The sequence below is a fragment of the Sceloporus occidentalis genome, unplaced genomic scaffold (assembly GCF_023333645.1).
Source record: "Sceloporus occidentalis isolate IW3139 unplaced genomic scaffold, rSceOcc1.0.p SCAF_49, whole genome shotgun sequence".
Lineage (NCBI taxonomy): Eukaryota > Metazoa > Chordata > Lepidosauria > Squamata > Phrynosomatidae > Sceloporus > Sceloporus occidentalis.
The window spans coordinates 2,227,917-2,249,058 of record NW_028317029.1 but is presented as its reverse complement, the minus strand read 5'-3'; the positions used below and the strand labels follow the sequence as shown (position 1 = coordinate 2,249,058).

At 42.7% G+C, this 21,142-nt stretch overlaps 1 protein-coding gene across 1 annotated transcript; it reads left to right on the top strand.

Annotated features, from left to right (window-relative positions):
* Positions 1 to 4,283: 4,283 nt before the first annotated feature.
* Positions 4,284 to 11,699, top strand: LOC149288902 (DCN1-like protein 5). The gene is made up of 8 exons (XM_089491245.1): positions 4,284 to 4,354; positions 4,429 to 4,520; positions 6,688 to 6,758; positions 7,754 to 7,845; positions 8,309 to 8,417; positions 8,967 to 9,071; positions 9,453 to 9,555; positions 11,644 to 11,699. The coding sequence occupies exons 1-8, from the start codon at positions 4,284 to 4,286 to the stop codon at positions 11,697 to 11,699; spliced, it is 699 nt and encodes a 232-aa protein (XP_089347371.1).
* The last annotated feature ends 9,443 nt before the right edge of the window (positions 11,700 to 21,142 follow it).

Genomic DNA, 21,142 nt, shown 5'->3' with positions numbered 1-21,142 from the left:
CCACTGCCAATGCGGTTTGGGAATTAAGGGGTCCCCATTCCAAATTCTTGTTTTTTTACATTGCCACATTTATTCACAGAATCATTCCGTAGCACTATTACACTATTGGGGGGGTGATAATTAACTTTAAACAGGGACTCCTGATATATGTTTTAAATGTAAATGTATCATATTAAAAATACAGTACCTTTTCCAAATGTTGCACTGTTGCCTTTTATAAAGCAGTTCTAGTTGTTGCATAATAGAATGTTTTCAGAAAGCTGCATAGTAGCCATTTAAATTGTTATCATAGCTCAATCTACTGTGGTGAACAATAGAATGCCTCTGTCTTATTAACCCAGCTGGACACTCTGAATAGATTGGCTATGGTGGTGTACTGTATACACCACTGGGTGGGGTATTACTGTATACAGTGCTGGGTGGGTTGTTACTGTATACACCACTGGGGGGGTTATTACTGTATACAGTGCTGGGTGGGTTGTTACTGTATACACCACTGGGGGGGTTATTACTGTATACAGCGCTGGGGGTTGTTACTGTATACAGCGCTGGGGGGTATTACTGTATGCACCGCTGGGGGGTATTACTGTATGCACCGCTGGGGGGGTTGTTACTGTATACAGTGCTGGGGGGGTTGTTAATGTATACAGTGCTGGGTGGGTTGTTACTGTATACACCACTGGGGGTTGTTATTGTATATAACGCAGGGTTTAAAGCTCAAGAATAAAAATCGTTTTTTTATGTGACATCATGTACCTCTTCGGGCCCTGTCTTACCATAGCCAGGTCACAGTCAGTATGGAGTTTGGCTGCCATTAGGTCTCTCTGTTAGGAGTATATCTTACTAGTATTGGGTCGCTTACTTGCAGCCTCACACAGGAGTCTATACTTTATTGTTTAAGTTGTTCTGTAGACACAGGACAAGCTGATTGACTGCACTGCCAGTCCCACCCGTGCCCTCACTACTCTCGTGACTTCAGTCGCTCTGCCTGACGTCATCAGTGCGGCCCGAAGACGTCAGCGCCGCGACGTTATCTCCCTTGGCCGGGTAGTGAATCAGTGCGCTGTAGCTTGTGGTTCAGCAGGACCCGGAGCGGAAGGCAGGAGGTAACAATAGGGGCCCTGGCCTCATCCCGAGGGTAGGATAGTGACAAGGTCAGCTCGGGCTGTACGGTTACCGGTGGGGCCACCGAGACCGGCAGCCTGGGCATAAATCATCTGCACCATACGGGGGCAACTGCCTGCGCTGTGATCCTGCCGGGGTCCGTCACTGATATCACCGGGGAGCGCACACAGTCGTCTGTCATGTACTTCCATATGTGTTATGTGTGTTCTTAGAATGTTCTGTTTACATATATGTACATGTACGCATGTATGATGTATATACATATATTATGCATGTACATCACCCTTAACATCTGCTCGTCCGCTGGATGAGTTACTGCAGGGCTGATCTAAAACAGAAACGAGTTAGTTCTCCCGCATCGCTAACTAGATGTATTCTAATCGAATCAATAGCAATACAAATGCTAATGACTTATTATCCTTTATAGCACCAGCACATTCAGTGGCGCAGTACAATGAGTTATATAGGCAATATCCATATGAAAAGAACAGGCGGTAGGGGCGGACTGCCTCGTTGTTAGACCCTACTGTGTAAAGTTTGGGGTCAAAAAGTTTGATAAATGTTTTATATATTGTTATGTTTCATCTTTATATACTCTTCTGCATTGCTTGTGTTACTTTTATACAATTTTACAAGTTCAGTTACTGTGCGGAGATGCTGTTTTTTTTAGCTTCGGCCACAATAATCCTTTTAAGTTCTGAGGTTTAGGGGAACGTGGTGGATGCCCGCGTCAAAGAGGGTTTTGTGGGCATGTCCGTGGCATACGTTACCCTTTACATTTAGTAAGCCGAATACTATAAGCTGTCAGCCGTTGGGCTTGTTAAATGAGTTGCCGGCTGTTACACGCTTCTAAAGACCGCTATCCTTTCCGAGACATTTACAATGATATTTAATTCTGACCAAATCTTTCTTTTTTTCGTATGTAACACGTGATGCGGTTCTTTGACTCAGGTGAGAATAGTTTGGGTTTATAAAAGGGCTGAGCAGATACCAAAGGAGATGGATGCGGATTCATTGAGTGGATGGCAGGGGGAGCATTACTAGGATTATAAATCACTTTAAGATCTATTGGTAACAATTTTATCTGGTTGATCAGCTCAGAGAGGGATGGCGAGGCCTGTCCTTTAATATATATCTATATATATATATGTGTGTGTATGTTCACCTATTGAACACGTTGTATATGTCCGGAACACCGGACGGGACGTTAGGGTGGGGAAGATGGACAGGGAAGGGTTGATGCTGTTGGTTGTGTTTTGCAATGTTTTTATGTTATGTATTGAGCCCCCTGATTTACGTTTAATGCTTCATAGCAGAGTCTGCGCAGCGCTGTGCACATTTGTAGAATAGCCAAAAAAAATAATTCAGTTGGAGTCCAATGGACCCACTTCTAATCGGAATCATTGCTTGCTGGGTGATGTGCGATTTGCACACGTGTTCCATCGCAAAGAGATCTGCACAGGTCGTCCAAGGTTGCCTTCAGCAATAAGGCGAGGGAATTTAAACACGCGCGGGACGGACAGAAAGCTATCTTGAGTCTAACACGAGACCGACGACTAATTAAGGTCTGAGACTCTACATAAGGAATAACGAGCGGACGAGACGGGTTCTGTCTTTCAGCTCCGCTATGGATACAAAGTGCCGTTCTTTCCCTTGGCAGCCTGGATTTATTCACTTTCTGTTACTATACGTTAGTAATGATGGCGCGGTAGGCAGGCAAGTCAGATCCCGCCGGCGCATTCATACTTTATGCTGTAATTCACAGAACGCTTCTTCGTACGAAACGATATTTAGCGTTTTCTGCAGAGCAGTTTGTCTCCTTTATTAGTATCTTTTCTCTAATCTCCTTGTTATCAAATATCCGCATGTCTTATTATTTCGTGCCGTTCGAATTCTTGGCTCGTCTGTAAGCCGTTTCCAGAATAATAATTCTTTCCTAGAGTTCTAGGTGAGCCGGGATGCTGAGGATGTCTCGCGCAGAACCCGTTTGTGTGATTAATTCGCCTGATTTATTTTATCAGATAATAAGTAACCCAGTTGGTTTCAGAAGAATTTGTGAGATGATCAGTCTTGAGTATCAAATACCCGACATCTAATTTTTACATGTTCCTGACACCTATATGTCTACACTATATAGATGAGTGTCAGAAACATGTAAAACTTTGATGCGGCCCCATCTGGCACGCTGGGCACATGCCAGGTGGGCCAGTGGTCAGTAGGGCTGCATAATCCAGCAGCAGATCGGGGCCTGCGGTGTGTGACCAGACACGGTGTGAGTAGAAAAAACATAATGTGCTGCCATGCATGCATGTCATTTAGCAGATGATGCCCTAAAAGTCTCAGGCTGCCATGTCATCCTCCAGTGATTCTCTTATATCAGATGCGTCCTTGGAAAAATGGCTGACACGGCCACCCTCGTTCAGACATACTAGCTTAAGCAACCAGGAGCGCTCAAACAGTTACTCAGTTACAACTCCCATGACCCTCAGGCACCCCCTGGCTTGGCTTTTGGTTTTATAAGGATGGTGGCGAGGTCCGTAGAAGGACCGGGTTGGCTTCCCCTTCTATGTTAACGCATTGAGAAGGAATTCTCATCGTGCCGCAGCTCCCGGACTAGTGAATTCATCCAAAGGTATCGTTTGTAAACCATTTACTGCCCATGTGATCTGTGCTCATTCCACCCCAAAATAGCCCCTCTGCTTCTGGGTTTTGGGCAGTAATTGCCAGAGATAAAATGGAGTCTGATATGTAGAAAATGGCAGAGAACAAATGTCTCTGTTGGCCAAGAAACACATTATTTTGGTGGCTGATCAGTGTTTGTACAATAATGTACTTGGATCCTGGTTTAAAAAAAAAATTTAAAAGCTGCCAAAAAACTAATTTGAATCGCATTTGAAAATATTTTTTTCTCCTGTTTCTGTATACATTATTGGGGCTTTTAGGGGAAGAGGGGCGGAAGGATTTGGGTGCCAAGGAGGGACTGTCTCTTCCTTGGAGGGACTGTCTCTTCCTCGGAAGGACACTTGGAAGATATGCACCTTCTGTTGAGCTAACCACTATGTTTTCCTGTATATGTGGCGTCTGATGGTATTATTAACCTGTCCTGTTTCAGGAAGCCTGACTGCTCGCTGACGCTCATTCTATCAACTCCTTGAAATATGCCTGTGAAGAAAAAGAGAAAATCCAGCTCTACGGACGAAATGAACATGAAAAAATGTAGAATAACCAGGTAACCTCCTGCCTTCCCAGCCGCTCCTCTTCGTTTCAAGCTGTCCTCCTTTGAAGTAATGCGTGTGTCTTTAGTTACTGCAGGTCACAAGCACCCGGTAGACTAATAAGTGGTGAAGAACTGTTTTCAAGCAAGAAATGCCTGGCCTGGTTTTATGAGTACGCAGGTTAGTGCTGTTCCGGGAACGTGGAATAAATTGTATGTACACCCTTCGTGTGCTGGCCCGCCAGGTTTATGGAATGTACTTGTTGATTGTAGAGTTTCTGGGACTCTTTCAGAAATGTTTGCAAATGTTCTAGAATTGGTTGAGTTGGTGAAGTAGATCTGCATGTAGCCAGAGGCTGATGAGATTGTGTTCCTCCCTGACTTGTTGGTGGCACTCCCTATTTAAAGGGAAAGTACCATGGAAAAAAGTCTCCTTGAGCGTTAAACCCAGCGCTGTATACAGTAATGTAAGTAGGCTGTGGCCAAAACTTGTTTTTACTTCATTTTGTTATCTGCAGACCTGGAGCCAGCCATTGTTGCCAGTCATGTGATAGTTTGGGTGACTTTAAGCTTTAGTTTACCCCATCAGAAAATATATTTGAAAACCTAGATACCTGAGGGTAATTCAAATACTAGTATTTTAACTCTTTCCTTGCACTAATTTACAATACTACAAGCCTTTGTCAAACTGTGTGTTAGTATTTACTTGCATTTTTTTACACGCATTTTACATCAGGTATACATTTACAGCTGCTGGTATATGTTGCTGTCAAACACCCCAATATACATTCAGAAAAATCTCCCGAGTACAGTGATGCCCCTCACGGGTTTCTGGGTAATAGGCCACATTTGGGAGGTGTGCATATTTTTTTGACATCTGGTCAGTCTGTGCTTATGTCTTATTTGGGACACTTTTGAATCTGATAAATTCGATTTATCAAACCATACATTTTTTTAAAGTAGACACCCTATGGCCATTTAAAAATGCCAGTATTCTCATTCTTTTCATGCAAGGATCTTTCGCTATTTTTAGATATAGCTAATTTTAGACTTGTGTATATATACTAACTTTTTCCTCCACATTTTGTTGGAACTGGATGATTCCCCTGATGTTGGACATAAGTTACCACATTTGTATTTATTTTTTAATTTATTTTACTAATCACATTAAGCTGGGCTCCATTGACTTGCATGGTTGAATGGTTCAAACTTGAGAACTGGTTTGTTTTTTAATGGACATCGAGGCATTTTCTGGAGACCGTTTAAGCTTAGGAGGCGGTCATTGATTATATTTTTTACAATTCTATTGTTTACCTCATGCAGTATGATAAGAAGTCCGGGTGTTTGTCTAGTAGATTGTGCTAAGATAACAGAGCTGGAACACTTACAAATGGCCGATATTCAGCTGCCTGGAAACATTATTCCAAAACAAAGAACTGTTTTAAAAAGAAAAACACAATATTTAATATTTACTTTATAAATACTTTTACAGACAGGCAAAGTAGCCCAAGGTTTGGGCCTGCAAAAAATAAAGCGCTTGGCCACTTTGCCTCTGGAGCGGGCAACAAAATGAAGGGAGGGCAGGAGAAAGGGTGCTGAGAATTCGGAATAACCTGAGGGAAGCGTGATTCTGCAGGGGCCAACAAGGAGAGGTCTATTCATAGCTCCGATCAATGATAGCAGTCACAGAGCTAACAATCTTCCATTTATAACCGAACTAACTGGAACGTACCCACAGTACTGTACGGGCGCAGCTTTCTGCCCTGTGTATATTATAACACTCTTTCAGAAGATATATATATATATATGTATGTTCATTAATTTTTATGTTGGAGAGTTGATAGAAGACATTGTGTAACAGCCCGCCTTCTCTTTTTGTGTATTACGGATTTAAGTACTTTAGTGTTTGAGGAAGTCTGGACAGTCAGATTTCCTCACTTAATGTAAGGATGAAGTATGGAGAAGAGAGATGGCTTCAAGACACAATATTGATTAGATATGCTAGTTTTGCCCTAGTCCTTAACTTCATTAACGCTAAATAAATCCTTTACTTCTAAACTAGTTACATCTAAATAATTACACTTCTAGGTCATTTTGTTTTTTTAAATTTTGCTAATGGTGCAAATGTGGAACTTTCCCTCTCATTCTGCCTTTGGCGTGAGGGTGCACAGAACCATTTATCTGGGTGTGTGCTGAGCTGAGGGTCATGGGAGTTGTAATTATGCTTATGCTGTTTACAGAAATAAGCCATGCCATGATGAATGTAGTGCATACACATCTTAATTATCCTGTACATAATTAATCTGTATATAAATAATTGTTTTTTTTTTTATTTTATTTAAATAAAGGTCCTGATGAAATTGTTGGACCAGAAGCCATGGAAAAATTTTGTGAAGACATTGGCGTAGAACCAGAAAATGTAAGTGATGTATTAACCACTTTCATAAGACTTCCTGACCAACTGAAGACTGCATGATTATGCAGACATGAGATGTATCGACCACATTCAGTGCTGAACAATAAAAAGTTAGGAGCCATGATATGTACACCAATAGAGATCAGTATACGATGATACAGGAGCCGGATGTGAGAATTTAAGAGCCATGGCCACCTTGGTCTTGGGATTTGCCGGGTCGCTTAGGCATAGGGATAAAAGAAGAAGCAGACTTTTAGGCCGTCGGCCTCTGACCATGTCCGTGATGTCTGTCTCATTCATGATCATGTTTAATTGTATCTTTCGTCAGAAAGCACTTGGTTGAAGCCCATGGTTGTATGTGCTGTGCCTTTCCTTTTGGTGGATGGGCAGGTTTAATAATTTTCTATTTTTTTTTAAGGCATTCAATGTCTTTTCTCAAGTGTGTTCGGCATTGGCATAAAACTTCCTCAAAGTATAAGGTTACAGTGGTATGAGAGCATGACACAGTTGTATTTTAAATATATATATATATATATATATATATATATATATATATAAATAAAAATTATTCTTATAACCATGGTCTAATATTTTATACTTTTTTTATAATTCCCCAAAAGTACTTCATATCCCTTTTTATAATATAAAAAAAGTTTATTTACTGCGAAAGTGGTTGATAAATGAGACGGCCTTCCAGCCAAAATGGTAGAAGTCGATACAGTGGAGGGTTTTAAAAATGCCTCGGCATATGGCTACCCTGGATCTAAGAAAAAGCCAAGAAACAAATCGAGGTTTGAGGTCTTACTACAAGTAGAATGATGTGAGCAAAATATCTCTTATCTGTTATCGTTCCATCATATTCTGTTTATTAACAGGTAAACGCTGCTCTTCCTTCACTGTCTGCATGATTTTTTTATGTCTGCCGGTGCTAGAATTACTGATTTATACCCTTATTGCTTTCTAGTTTATTTCACATAACGCTTTTTCTTTTTCGCTAGATAATAATGTTGGTATTAGCCTGGAAACTAGAGGCTGAAAACATGGGCTTTTTTACCAAAGAAGAATGGCTAAAAGGGATGACCTCTTTACAGTAAGAAACATCTGTATTGATTTGCACGAATCGGTGTTCCACAAAGCACTCAAAACAATATTAAGCGTAGAGAACACACAAAAAAATAAAATAACTGGTTGCCAGCAATGAAGATTAGCCACGCCGGCAACCAGCTCTACTGCTCTGTGCTTGTTCATTTGCCTGCCTTGTCAGAAAAAAAAAATTGGGTTATTTTAGTAGGTTTTTTTTTCCTCTTCAATCATTACTGGGGGAGTCTGTAATTTTAGTTTATACAATGAAAACACGTAAACGATGGCCATTAGGGAGATGTTCTAACATCCAGATTTTCAAATGTTAAAACCTTATTGGTAGATATATATATTTTTTTAAACCTATAGATTTATATAGTGTGTGTGTATAGATTCATATAGGTTTCAGTTTATTTTATTGATTATTTTTAAGTTTGTCCCCGTGTTTACTATATATTTTTCTTTCTTTTTAGATGTGACTGCACGGAGAAGTTACAGAGTAAATTCGACTACATGCGCGCCCAGCTCAATGACATCACTGCTTTTAAAAATATTTACAGATATGCTTTTGATTTTGCAAGGGTAAGTCGCATATGGAGGAGTCCCATGCAATAAGGAAATATACTGCCCGATACAGTAATGTAAGGTATCGGGTGGGGGGAGAAAAAAATGAGGATTTCTTCCTATTGTTCCAGCATCTCTTATCTGCAGACGTGGAGGTTGTGATATTCAGGTGACCTTTTAATACTTAAATACCACGCTGACCTGATCTCTGATGGCAGAGCCAATAAAGTCCCTTTTGCCGTACTCTTTCAGTTTTTTAGTGTGTTAGCCGCCGTTCCGTGGCATCTCTGTTTGGTTAAGGTTTGGGATATGACTGGGCCGCTCTAAAAGCCCGTTTTTTAGTAGATTTTCAGTAGTCATGTGTTTGTCTTCCTATAGGTTGCAGCAAAGACACACATCATGTTACATGTTACATTTGCGTGTTTGATTACCCAGTTGTAGGGCTCGGCACCCTGTTTCACGTGCTTCCATTTAAAGGTCTTGATCCTGTTACGTTGCCACAGTGAAAAATCGAAATATGAGTCAGTGGAAACAGTCCCAATATTTGTTCTGTTCTCTTTACTGTAGGACAAGGACCAGAGAAGTCTTGATATTGATACGGCAAAGTCCATGTTAGCCCTCTTGCTGGGTAGAACATGGCCGCTCTTTCCTGTATTCTTTCAGTATCTTGAGGTAAGAATATCTTTCTTTTCCCCCCCCTCCCCCCTCAATTTCCAAACAGACTAAGACAGAGAAGGCAAATTAACCCTTTCAGTCCCCTTAGAACGAGCCTGTACCTCCCTTAAAACAAGAATCCCATTTAAACATTCAGGTATGTCTTGATATCCCCCCCCCCCACAGGAGATCAGGCTGTCTATTGCCGTACACTGCCGATCCCTTCCCGTAGGGGTCACTTCTAATACCCACCAGAAGATCACTTGAGGACAGGAGGGTGCTGTTCTTTTTTACACGATATAAGTTATATACACACCCTTCATCCACAGCAAGTCCCAAATGAGCCCTTTATGAGTTTCTGTGTGAGTAAAGATATTGAAATGTAACTTTTTCCAACAGCAATCAAAGTACAGAGTTATGAACAAAGACCAGTGGTACAATGTCCTAGAATTCAGCAGAACCGTGCACGCCGACCTTAGCAACTACGATGAAGATGGTGCATGTAAGTAAAGCCTAATACTTATCCGTTCCTGTATAATGGGTTTACTTGAACATGTATGAAAGACGTACATTATTAACGTGGCAGAAAGACGCTCAACACAAGGAATTTAACGTAGACCTCCATCATTGAATCCTATGTAGTGGGCGGCATTGGAAGAATGTTTCCTTGAATTAAGGTGGATGTTTCCTTCGGAACATTCGTACCTTGGCTGTCAAGGGCGGTAACCCCTGTGCTACCAGAAAGGTTCCTGGGCTTTACAAACATCGCAACATGACCACAGCTATGTTGAACTCCCAAAAAAAGTAAAATAGCCCCCCACCCCATCTCGGTAGAAATATAACATTATGCATGCAGGATATTAATGTGCACAAAATGATAATAAAACGTTTAAAAACACTCCTTGTATCTGTACCCTATGGGTGCATCCATTTCCTATTCACACGATTTGTGTGATTATTTATTAAATTTCTCCACATTGTTTGAATTTGAGATTCCGTTTAGCAGACAGTAAGCGGGGTCATAATGGATTATTCATGTTTTGTGGCTCCTACTGTACATATACAGTACTGTGAAAAATAATTTCCCCCTTCTGTTTTTTGCTTATTTGTGATATTTCAAGTCATCAAATTAATTTTAATGTTAGATAACCCAAGTAAACTCAAAATGTAGCTTTTAAATGATCATTTCATGTATAGAAGGAGAAAGTTATCCAACCCTACCTGAAAAAGTAATTGCCCCCTTAGTTATTAACTAAGCCAAATGGCGTTAATTGGATTCAGCTTCATTAGTCGCGCCCAGGCATGATTACTGCCAATGCTGTCGAATCTAAACATGAATTTCTTGCAAAGTGAAGTAGGCAAAACGGTCTCAAAAAGCAGCAGATGAGGCCGCGATCTAAAGAAATTTAACAGGTGAGAAACGGTTATTGACGTCTATCAGTGTGGAAAGGGTTACAAAGCCATTTCTAAGGCTCTGGGACTCCAGCAAGACACCGTGAGAGCCGTTATCTACAAATAGAGAAAACAACGGTGAACCTTCCCAGGTGTCGTCGGCCGACCAACACTCCTCTGAGAGGGCAACGACGACTCATCTGGGAGGTCACAAAAGAACCCAGACTAAGATGCAAAGAACTGCAGGCCTCACTCACCTCGGTTAAGGTCAGTGTTCCTAATAACACAATTGGTAGGAGAGTTGCAAGGAGAAAACCTTTTGCTGACCAAAAAGAACACAAAGCCTCGTCTCGCATCTTGATGACCCCCAAGGCTTTTGGGATGATATTCTGTAGACTAGTGAGTCAGAAGTGGAACTTTTTAGAAGGCATGGGTCACATTACATCTGGCGTAAAGCTAGCATAGCATTCCATAGCATGACAACAGTCACGCACAATGGTGGTCGTGTGATGGTCTAGGACTGCTTCAAGGCAACTTCCCATAACTGATGAAATCCAAAGAATATCATAGAATGACCATGAGTTTGTGACCTAAAGCTCAAACACAGTTCGGTTATGGAGCAGAACAATTATAACGATGGCTCAACAGAAAAAAAAAATGAAGGTTTTTTTCAGTCCTGACTTGAATCTGATTGAGATGCTGCAGCTTGACCTTTAAAAAGGCAGTTCATACTCAAAAATCCTCCAATGTGAATTAAGACATCTGCAAAGAAGAGTTGCCAAATCTCCTGGGCAGCGATGTAGAAGACTCATTGCCTGTTATTCCAAACAGCTTGTTTGCTGCTGTTACCCCCAAGGCTGGCGCAATCTGCTATTGGGCTTAGGGGGGCAGTTACTTTTCATATTAGTGATAGAGGTTTTGAAAAGCTCTTTAGACCTTCGATAAATGATCATTTAAAACAAACTTAAGTTTTTCTTTTTAGAATAATTTTGTTGGATGATCTGAAACATTTCTTAAAAATAGAAGAAATCACAAATGGGCAAATTATCTTTTTTTCACAGCACTGCACGTTATGGTAAAGTAGCCTTTGACCAAGTAGTTAAACCAAACAGCTTGTTAACATGTATGCAGACTGTTTTAGTTGCGTATCATTAGTAATAATAACTATATTCTGTTCCCAACGCATTTTGCCTTTCAGGGCCCGTTCTCCTTGATGAATTTGTCGAATGGCATAAGGTGCGTCAATCATTATAGCAAAATCTGTTCCGGGAAAATCACGAACTTTTGGATGCCCTTCATGCCGTAACTTAAGAAACTTTTGACGAAAACTCTTCCATCATCGCAGAAGACTTCTCTCTCCATCTTTTTTTTTTTTCTTAATTTTTTTTTAATTATTATTATTTTGCTTTATATAGGGACTGAAGTTTTCTTTTGGCAATGATCTGCATCAGACTGAACATTGGATCTGCTGTTTGTTTACACTCTTGTTTGTGGCAATAGCCTGAGAACAGAAGATCCCCATATTAATAATAGTCATTTTTGGGCAGACATCATTCTGGTGTTTTTTTTTTTTTTTAAGCCAGTGAGTCCTTCTGTTTTGTTGGCCATTTCCACCATTCATACTTATTGCTCAACCATGTACATATGGTCGAAGTCTTCGTCTGGCTTAAACCATTAAATGCCGATTTTATGACATAATTGAATGTGATACACATAAAATGAAGATCTGTGTTATTGTGTTGTTTTGAAAAGGCAGGTTTTTTTTTCCCCCAGAAGTATATCTCACTTGTGTAGTTGGGGGACAAAAAAGGCCAGGCATGGCATGGAAGTTGGTACACAAGGTAACTAAGTAATTGAGGTCGACCAGTCTGTGTCTGAGCAACTCACGTTCCTTGGTGGTGCTTTGGTCGGAACTACCTGGATTGCCCGTAGCTCATCGCCGCCAGGAACGGTGACGATATTCCGATACTCCTCGGGTTAAGCTCTTCAAAACTATTGAAAGCCATTGGATTACATGCTTTTTTTTCACTTTGTTTTTATTTGTGTTCAACGCTTCATGTTGTTTTATATATATATATATATAAAAAAATGTTATGTGCATATTGCGTAATATTGATATTTAGAAATTCTTTATGTAGAGAAAATCACCCCTTAAGTTCTTTTTGTTTGTTTTTTTTTTCTTTTTGCTCCAGTTTACTAATATTAATTTATGTGAAGCCATTACCTGCTGTGGGTAGAAGTCAATTACACTGTGGCAGTGTCGGACAAGATGGACATTTGAGTGTTTTGGTTAAACCATAGATGAGGATAAAAGCCTGTCTCTGAGCATGCTGATAGAAGTGCAGATAAGGATATCGGATATGAAAGATGTTATGACTTTGCAGTGAACTCCTGATGTTTTCACCAGTGCAAGCAAAGCAGCTGGTGTCCTTGGGAGGCAGGCTGCCGTACTGTGCGAAATAAGTTATTCTCAAGGCTTCTGAACACACGAATGGCTTTAACTCTTTAATCAAGGGTCAAACAGAATGAGAATGTGTGGGTTAACCAACTGTGCCTAAAAAGGATTCCCCAGTAGTAGTAGTAGTAGTAGTAGTAGTAGTTTGAGAACCCCAACAATCAGAACACACTGTTTAATTGACATGAGTAAGATTGTATCCCTAAAAAAAAAATGTATTAAAAAATATGGTCTTTGATTATATCTCTGTTTCTGGACTGTGCTTTGCCCGGTACATCTGGATTCCGGTATGAAAGCTCTCACCCCAACCAGTGTACCCCCGTACCTACTGTATACCCCCTGCTTATTCTTCAAGTGAATTTCCAAGTTTGCCAAGCATCAGCCTCTAGTAATAAGTTAAACTTTTTGGCTGATGGTTGAGGACATTGACTGACTAAAACATGGACATGTAGTCTTTGGAAGTAGGAAAAAAAATACTTTTAAGATTTATTGACGCCATTATTTGTTCTCTGTAATGTCACATTGATGAGTGAAACGTTTGTTCCAATTTAAATGCCGCATTAAATATTTTTGTTTCAGATTCCTCGTTCAGTTTTTTTCTTTTCTTTGACGGGGTCATCTTTCTCGAACTGGATATTATACATGATTGTTCTGGAGATTGTATATGGATATAGATGCAAATACAACTGTGGGTAATACACATCTGTAATATACAAATGTAGAGGTCATGTTATTTTGTATTTGGGTATAACGTTGTACCCCTTTTGAGTATTAAGGGTTTTTACAGCAGAATCCTGTGCCACTAAATTGGCCTTAAAAGTCCTGTTCCACCTAGGGGGGCTCTTAAATAATCTGCAGATAAGGTCTGCATCATGTAGAGAGAATTAAAAGAAGCATGATTTTGTTATTCTCATTAATGTACCCGGTCACTTCAAAACTGTGTTTAAAAGTATATTGAATAGTCCTGTCATTCTGGCAAAGCCCTCCCGCATGTATTGCTTCACAGCAGTCGGACCACCTGCAGCCCACCTCATGCTCCATGTGAAACAGCAAAGCTCTGCAGACCCAAATACACAGTGATACGGAGTGAGTTGTGATATGTGATTGAGTGAGGGGTTTTGCATGATAGGCCTGAGGTCACTTTAAACTACAAGACCTTAAATACCGTTGCTCGATTATAAGACAAGGTTTTTTTCAGAGCAAATGCATATATGGGGTATAAGGCAAATCTATGGGAAAAGGCATTTCTGGGGGGCAGAGTGGCATATATGGCGTATCTGGGGGGCAGATATGCATAACTGGGGGTAGGTTGGCAAATAAAAGGAAATAAAAACAAAAAATCTCAATTATAGTTTTTATTAATATGAAAAAATAGTTTACATGTGAATTAATGTTTACTAGTGAAACTTTTTCTTATGGGGTCGTCTTATATTCAGGCTTTTTCTTTTTTCCCAAATTAATATTAAAATTTGTGTGTGGGGGGGGGGGGGTGTTGGTGATATAAGAATCTAGGAAAGCTGTAATGGTACATTATGGTATCTGATGAATTCAGCGTTCACTCCTCTTTTAGCCACCAGATGTCACCCTTGGTTTCTTCTTGCAAAGAATCTTAATATCATTTGCTTTATGTAAAAACTAAACTAAAACTAAAATTTCTTTTTGGCAATTTCACTTAGGATTTCTTCTACGCAGAAGGTGCCACTGCTGAGCATTGACCCAATTTATATTTGCCAACATTTCCTGATTACAGTAATGCCACAAAACCATTGTTTTTTTTTTTGTTTTAGATCCATTCTTTACATATAACCTTATACCATACAGCCAAAAAAATTCTAAAGGCTTCAAGTAATTATGTTCCAAAAAAGTCCAATTTCAAAAAAAAAAGTCAAATTTATCATTGGATACCAGACAAAAGAGAAGGGAATTTAAAGAAGTGACCAAAATATCAGTTATATCTGTAAAAGAATATAATCGTAATCAACGGTTTGATATTTGACAATTGCACTGAAAGGATAATTGTCAATACAGTAATTAATTGTCTGATATTAATGCACTGAAAGGCACAGGTAGTTTTTTTTTTTCTTTCTATACTACTGCACTGAAAGGTATGAAACCACTATATTTATTAATTTATTTATAATACATAATGAATTATAATGATATCATGATGCGGAGGTACTATGATTCCGGAGATCCAAGGGTTTTTACTCCGGTCTTTATATAGTACAAGGGATTTCACTAAGATTTGTGTATGTTAAGGGTTGTATGATTGGGTTACGTAAGGTTTGTTTGAATGCATGCGTCAGTGCGTTTTCAAGTTGGTTGAGCTTGATTAGAATAAGTAGCAAAAACCTTTTTGAGAAATGAAGGATTTGATTAAGATCATCACGTACAGGGTCTTAACTCCCCATATAAAAGATATTCTCTATGCGATTATATTACTAACGAACATGATGTTTGTTGTATTCAAGAAACTCGCCAAAAAAGCGGAGATATACATAGATTGAACAATAAACAATATACAGTGATAGAATTCTCATCTCTACTTCATAAAAAAACGGGGGGGTTGCTATCTTAATTTCTAACAATATTAAGGTTGGGGTCATATATAAACAAAGGGATCCCTGTGCTTGTATATTCAGGTGATGCAGGTGCTGTTTTGTGTGTTGTTTATTTGATCTATAGTTCACAGGGAGCAAGGAAAGGAGAGGTATGGCTTAGTGAATGAGGGACAAAGGGACTCTGGGGATGATTACGGGGGAGAGGACCTCTCAAAGTCACGGTAGGGTCAGAAAGTGGGAAGACTGCACTGACTAACAGTCAACCCCTAATCTGCAGTCAGTGTGGCAAATATTTTTTTTGTGTGCGGGAGCGTACAGCGGGGCCCAAGGATATGCTTTCTGGGGTCCAATTGGTTCAATATTTAAAAAAAATGCTTTTGTTACAAAGATTAGCTGTTTTTTTTCTTATGTTTAATGTATATTATTGTTACCAGTGTTTCCAGTTATATATTATTGTACTTGTTTGCACTTGCACATAAATAATCTTTAATTAAAACTAGTTGTTTGTTACAAGATTGTTTTCCTTTCTTTTTTGTGGGGGGGGGGGGCAGAGGAGTAGTCCGCTCAGGGTGCCTGAACACCTAAGGCTGGCCCTGAATACAGTAATCACACTCCTATCATGCACAATCAGCCAATACATGGATGTTGTGCGTTCAGAGACGGTATTCTGCATACCATGCCACATTCAAAGTCACTTAAGTCGCCTTTCTTCCCCATTCTGATGTTCGGTTTGAACTCCAGCAAGTTGTCTTTACCACGACGTCTACAGATCTAAATGCATTGAGTTGCTGCCATGTGATTGGCTGACTAGCTATTTGTGTTAACAAGCAATTTAACAGGTGTACCTAACAAAGTGGCCAGTAAGTGTACATGTGTGTATATATATATATACATTTTGTAATTGTCCCTCTACTTATGTCCCTGCCCCCCCCCCCCTAAATATGATTGCTGGAGACACCACTGGTAATAAACATCTCATGAGCTTTCACAATGTTAACAAAAAGCCACACCATACTCCAGTAACACTTTTATTTCTGAACAGAAAGAGATTTTCCTGGAAATCCAGTGTGATGTCTTTCTTACTGCACTTTTAATACCAGTGCACAAAAGGGTTTATACGTTGCAAGAAATAACAAACATTTAGGCTTCATGAATATCTACGGCTGGGATTTTGTATTTTCCTGCCATGCGTTTCAGATTTTGGATGCCTACACGCAGTCACAGTGCAGTCAATTGTTCCAAATGACATCATACCCCTTTGTGATGTCTGGCTATCTAAGAAGCAGCTAGTGTTAGTAAAATTTACTTTCTACTGAGAGAGATGAAGATGAGAATCCTCTTACTCATATTCCTCCTGAACGTTCAATCTTTTTCTAGTGGATGTTTTCTGGTGGTGAGTAATATTACTGTTTGATGTCTCAGTAACACACAAAATAAAAATACTGAGCAGAAATGGGTTAAACTGGGATACATATAGTAAATAAGGGGTAAAAAGGGAATGTTTACTAGCCATTATATTTTTGAGTTTATTTAAAAAGTATATAAAAAAAAAAAGAAAAAATGAAAGACGATACTGTGTCTACTGATTAAGGTCCTTGGACTTGTCTTCAGGATTCAGGATAACCATATGCATGTCCCTCGCATTGTTTATACTCCTGCACTGTATTAGATTCTAGAAATGGGATAGAAATAGTAAATAAGGGGTAAAAGGGGAATGCTTTCTATCCATTATATTTTTGAGTGTATTTAGAAAACATATAAGAAAATCAAAATATAGACAATACTGTTTTGATTCATTCCCTTTGCAATGTCAGATTAGATGCTTTGTAAGGAAGTTATACTTTACTGAGATGGTGGTAGATAAATAGTACAGCCTCTGAGTAGAAGTAGTAGATTTGAATACAATGCAGACATATAAACAAGCACTAGTGCACAAAAGGGTTTATACAGGAAATAAACATTTAGGCTTCAATTTTTGCTACCCCCCTTTCCATACGGCCCCTGGTGGTGTCTTGCCAAGGCTCGGCCCCCTGCCAGTGGTTTCTGGTACTGCGGCTGTTCCAGGACATGTTATCTCGCCCCCTTCCTCTACACAGGCTGTGTCTGGTGTGCTGCTGCAGGATGCTTCGCCTCTGCTGGGACCAGGACTTCAGTGACCTTCTGTCAACACGGCTTCAGCTACGGCGCCGCAGGAGGTCTGCCGGTCACTTGGCGGTGAGTTACCTTCTCATTCTGTGGGCCTCTTGGGAGCCGGGGTGGAGGGTCGCTCGGGCTCTTCTATGGGTGCTTTTCTTTCAGGTCTGCAGGGTTTTTTGGATGCGTGGGAGCGCGACGGGGGTGCTGGTTCGTCGGGGTCTGGTCTGGATAGTCAGGTAAGGTCCGTGTGGGAGCAACCTGGGGGTGGCACGGAGTCGTTAGGTTCGGTTTCCCTTTCTGCGCCTGCTGTGGCGGGGTCGGTTGGTGCCGGGATGTCTGGCCCGGTGGTCCCCGGGGTTCCGGTGGTGGCGGCCCTGCCGGCTGGCGGTGCTGCTGCGGTACTTGGCTCGGTGCCGGTTGTAGATGCGGCTTTAGGAGTGGCGGACGTGGCTCGTGGGGCGGCCTACATGTGTTGGTCGGGCCCGCTTGGGCTGCACTTGAAACAGGAGATTAAGGAGAAGATCTGGAAAGGGGAGTTCCTTGAGATTTTCTCCCTTCTGCCGCTGGAGGAGGCTCCTCCCCCTGCGGTGGAGGAGAAGGATAAGGAAAAGGAGAAGGAAAACGAGAAGTTTCGGTATCGGCGGATTCCTAAGACCTTTGGGAATTGGATCCGCACCTTTTCTATCTTGGCTAGTGTGATAGGCGAAAAGTGCCCTGAGAAATGTTCGGCGCTTTTAGCGTATCAAGATCTCATCTGGAGTGCGTGTTGGACTTATGGGGGTCTGGGCTGGTGGCGGTACGATGAGCAGTTCCAACGCTTGGCGGTCCGGCCATCTATCGGTTGGGATCAGATGGACATTGGTCTGTGGCTGGCCATTATGACTCGGCCGGCCACGCACCAGAGCTGTTTCTCGTTGTTTCTTGGGGGGGCGGGGGGGTATCTGGTGCCATGCCCTCTCCGGCCAGTCAGCGGCGGCCGGGGTGCTGTTACCATTTTAACGACGGGCAGTGTAAGTTTGGAACGTCCTGTCGGTTCAAGCATGAGTGCTCCGGCTGTGGCGGAGCCGATCCCCACTCCCGCTGCTTCAAGCGGGCTAAGGGGGGCGAGCGCGCAGATGTGGGATCGAAGGGCGACGACGCCAGTGGACGTCGCCGCGATGCACCCGTGGCTAAGCCGATATAGGGACCGGCGGGCTGCTGACATTTTGTTGCGGGGGTTTTCGGAGGGGTTTTGGATACCCTTTGTGGATGCCCATAGTTCGGTTAATTTTCGGAAATTGCGCTCTGTTGCGGAATTTCCTGGTGTTGTAAGGGACAAGTTGCGGGCCCTTTCGCCGTGCAGCCTTTGGCGAATTTGCGGGTGTCCCCACTCGGGGTGGTTCCTAAGAAGGATCCTGGTAAGTTTCGTTTGATTCATCACTTATCGTACCCCCGTGGTAGTTCGGTTAATGACGGCATTTCGGCTGAAATGGTTAGGGTTTTTTACTCGTCGTTTGATAAGACGGTTGACATGGTACGGACGGCGGGTCGTGGCGCCCTGTTGGCAAAGACGGATATTGAGGCGGCGTTTCGCCTTCTCCCGGTTCACCCGGCTTGCCATCATTTGTTGGGTTGTCAGTTGTTTTTACGTTGATATGTGCCTCCCGATGGGTTGTTCTATATCCTGCTCCTATTTCGAATGTTTTAGCACGTTTTTGGAGTGGGTTGTTCGGGGGGAGGCGGGTTTGGCTTCTATCCTGCATTATCTGGACAGGTCGGGTCGGGGGATTCTGGGGATTGTCTTCGTCTCCTGCAAACTGTGCAGGCCGTGATGTGTCATTTTGGAGTTCCTCTTGCGGCCGACATGACGGAGGGGCCGTCCACCTGTCTGAGTTTCCTTGGAATCGAGATCGATTCTGTGGCAATGGAGTGCCGCTTGCCTGTTGATAAGCTGGTTGACTTGAAGGGGTTTGTTGCCAGGGTGCGGGGGATGAGGAAGGTTCAGCTTTGTCAGTTGCAATCGCTGTTGGGGAAGTTGAACTTCGCTTGTCGCATTTTGCCGATGGGTCGGGTTTTTAGCCGGCGTCTGGCTGCGGCGACGGCGGGTGTTGTTCGGCCCCGCCATTTTATTCGGCTCACTCGTCCGCTGCGGGACGACTTGGGTGTCTGGGGTCTTTTTTGGATGCCTACAATGGTCGGTCATATTGGCTGGCGCCCCAGGTTTCTAATTCCCAGCTGCATCTTTACGCGGATGCGGCGGGGTCGGTGGGTTTCGGGGCTATCCTGGGTGTGCACTGGTGTGCTGAGGAATGGCCGGTCTCGTGGAGGGAGTCGGGGCTCACCCGGAACTTGGGTTCCTGAAGCTTTTTCCCATTTTGGTGGCGGTGGAGGTATGGGGTGATGTTCTCCGTGATCGGCGGGTGCTGTTTCATTGTGACAACCTGGGGGTTGTTCAGGCTATCAATACCTTGACGGCTTCCTCCCCTCCGGTGGTTCGGCTTTTGCGTCGGCTGGTGTTGCGGTGTTTGGGTCTGAATGTGACCTGTAAGGCAGTGCATATACCCGGTGTCAAAAACGTGACGGCTGATGCTCTTTCTCACTTTCAGTGGGCAGAGTTTCGAGCTACGGCACCGTTCGCGGACGAAGAAGGGGTCCCGTGTCCAGTGGACCTGTGGTCCCTGGGGTTGGACGAGTGACGGAGTGGATTCGAGGTTCGGTTTCCAGGTCCACCTGGGGGAGGTATGGAAAAGTGTGGGACGAGTGGGCAGTCTTTGAGAACGACTGTGGGGGTTCCCTGACTCACGCTGCTCGGGTTCGTGGCTTGCTTTCCCTCCTGTGTCAGTGGGACTCGACCGGGGCGTCCCCATCGGCGGCTTCTACTCGCCTGTCGGGTCTTAGTTTTTTATGTAAGTTGATGGGGATCGCTGATTTTACTAAGGATTTCCTTGTTCGCCAGGCCTTGAAGGGATGGCGAAAGGTGGTAGTTAAGAGGGATACTCGGAGGCCGGTTTCGGCTGAGTTGCTGGTTCGGTTATGTGGGGTGTTGGGTTCTGTTTGTGTTTCAGAATTCGAAGTTCGGTTGTTCAGGGCGGCTTTTAGCTTAGCCTTTTTTGGGGATATGCGGATAGGAGAGTTGGTTAGCCCTAGTAAGCGTGTGCCTGGGGGTGTTTTGGCGGAGGATGTGGAATTGGGGGCTGGTGGTCTGAGCTTTTGCATTCGGCGCTCAAAGACGGATGTCCTGGGTAGGGGGTCTTGCGTTCGTTTGGGTTCCATTGCGGGCTCCCCTATTTGCCCGGTGTCGTCCGTTCACGAGTTTCTCTTGGTGCGCCCGGCGGTGGGGGGGTCCGCTGTTGGTGCATCAGGACGGGTCGTTTTTATCCCATTTCCAGTTTGTCGGCGTTTTTCGGAAGTCGCTGTCAGCCTTGGGTGTTCCTGCCGGGTCTTTTGGGGGCCATTCCTTTCGGATTGGTGCAGCCACGGAGGCTACCCGGGTGGGTTTGCCTGATTCCTCTGTGCAACGTATTGGGCGCTGGCGTTCGGGTCGTTTTAGGTCGTATGTTCGTTTG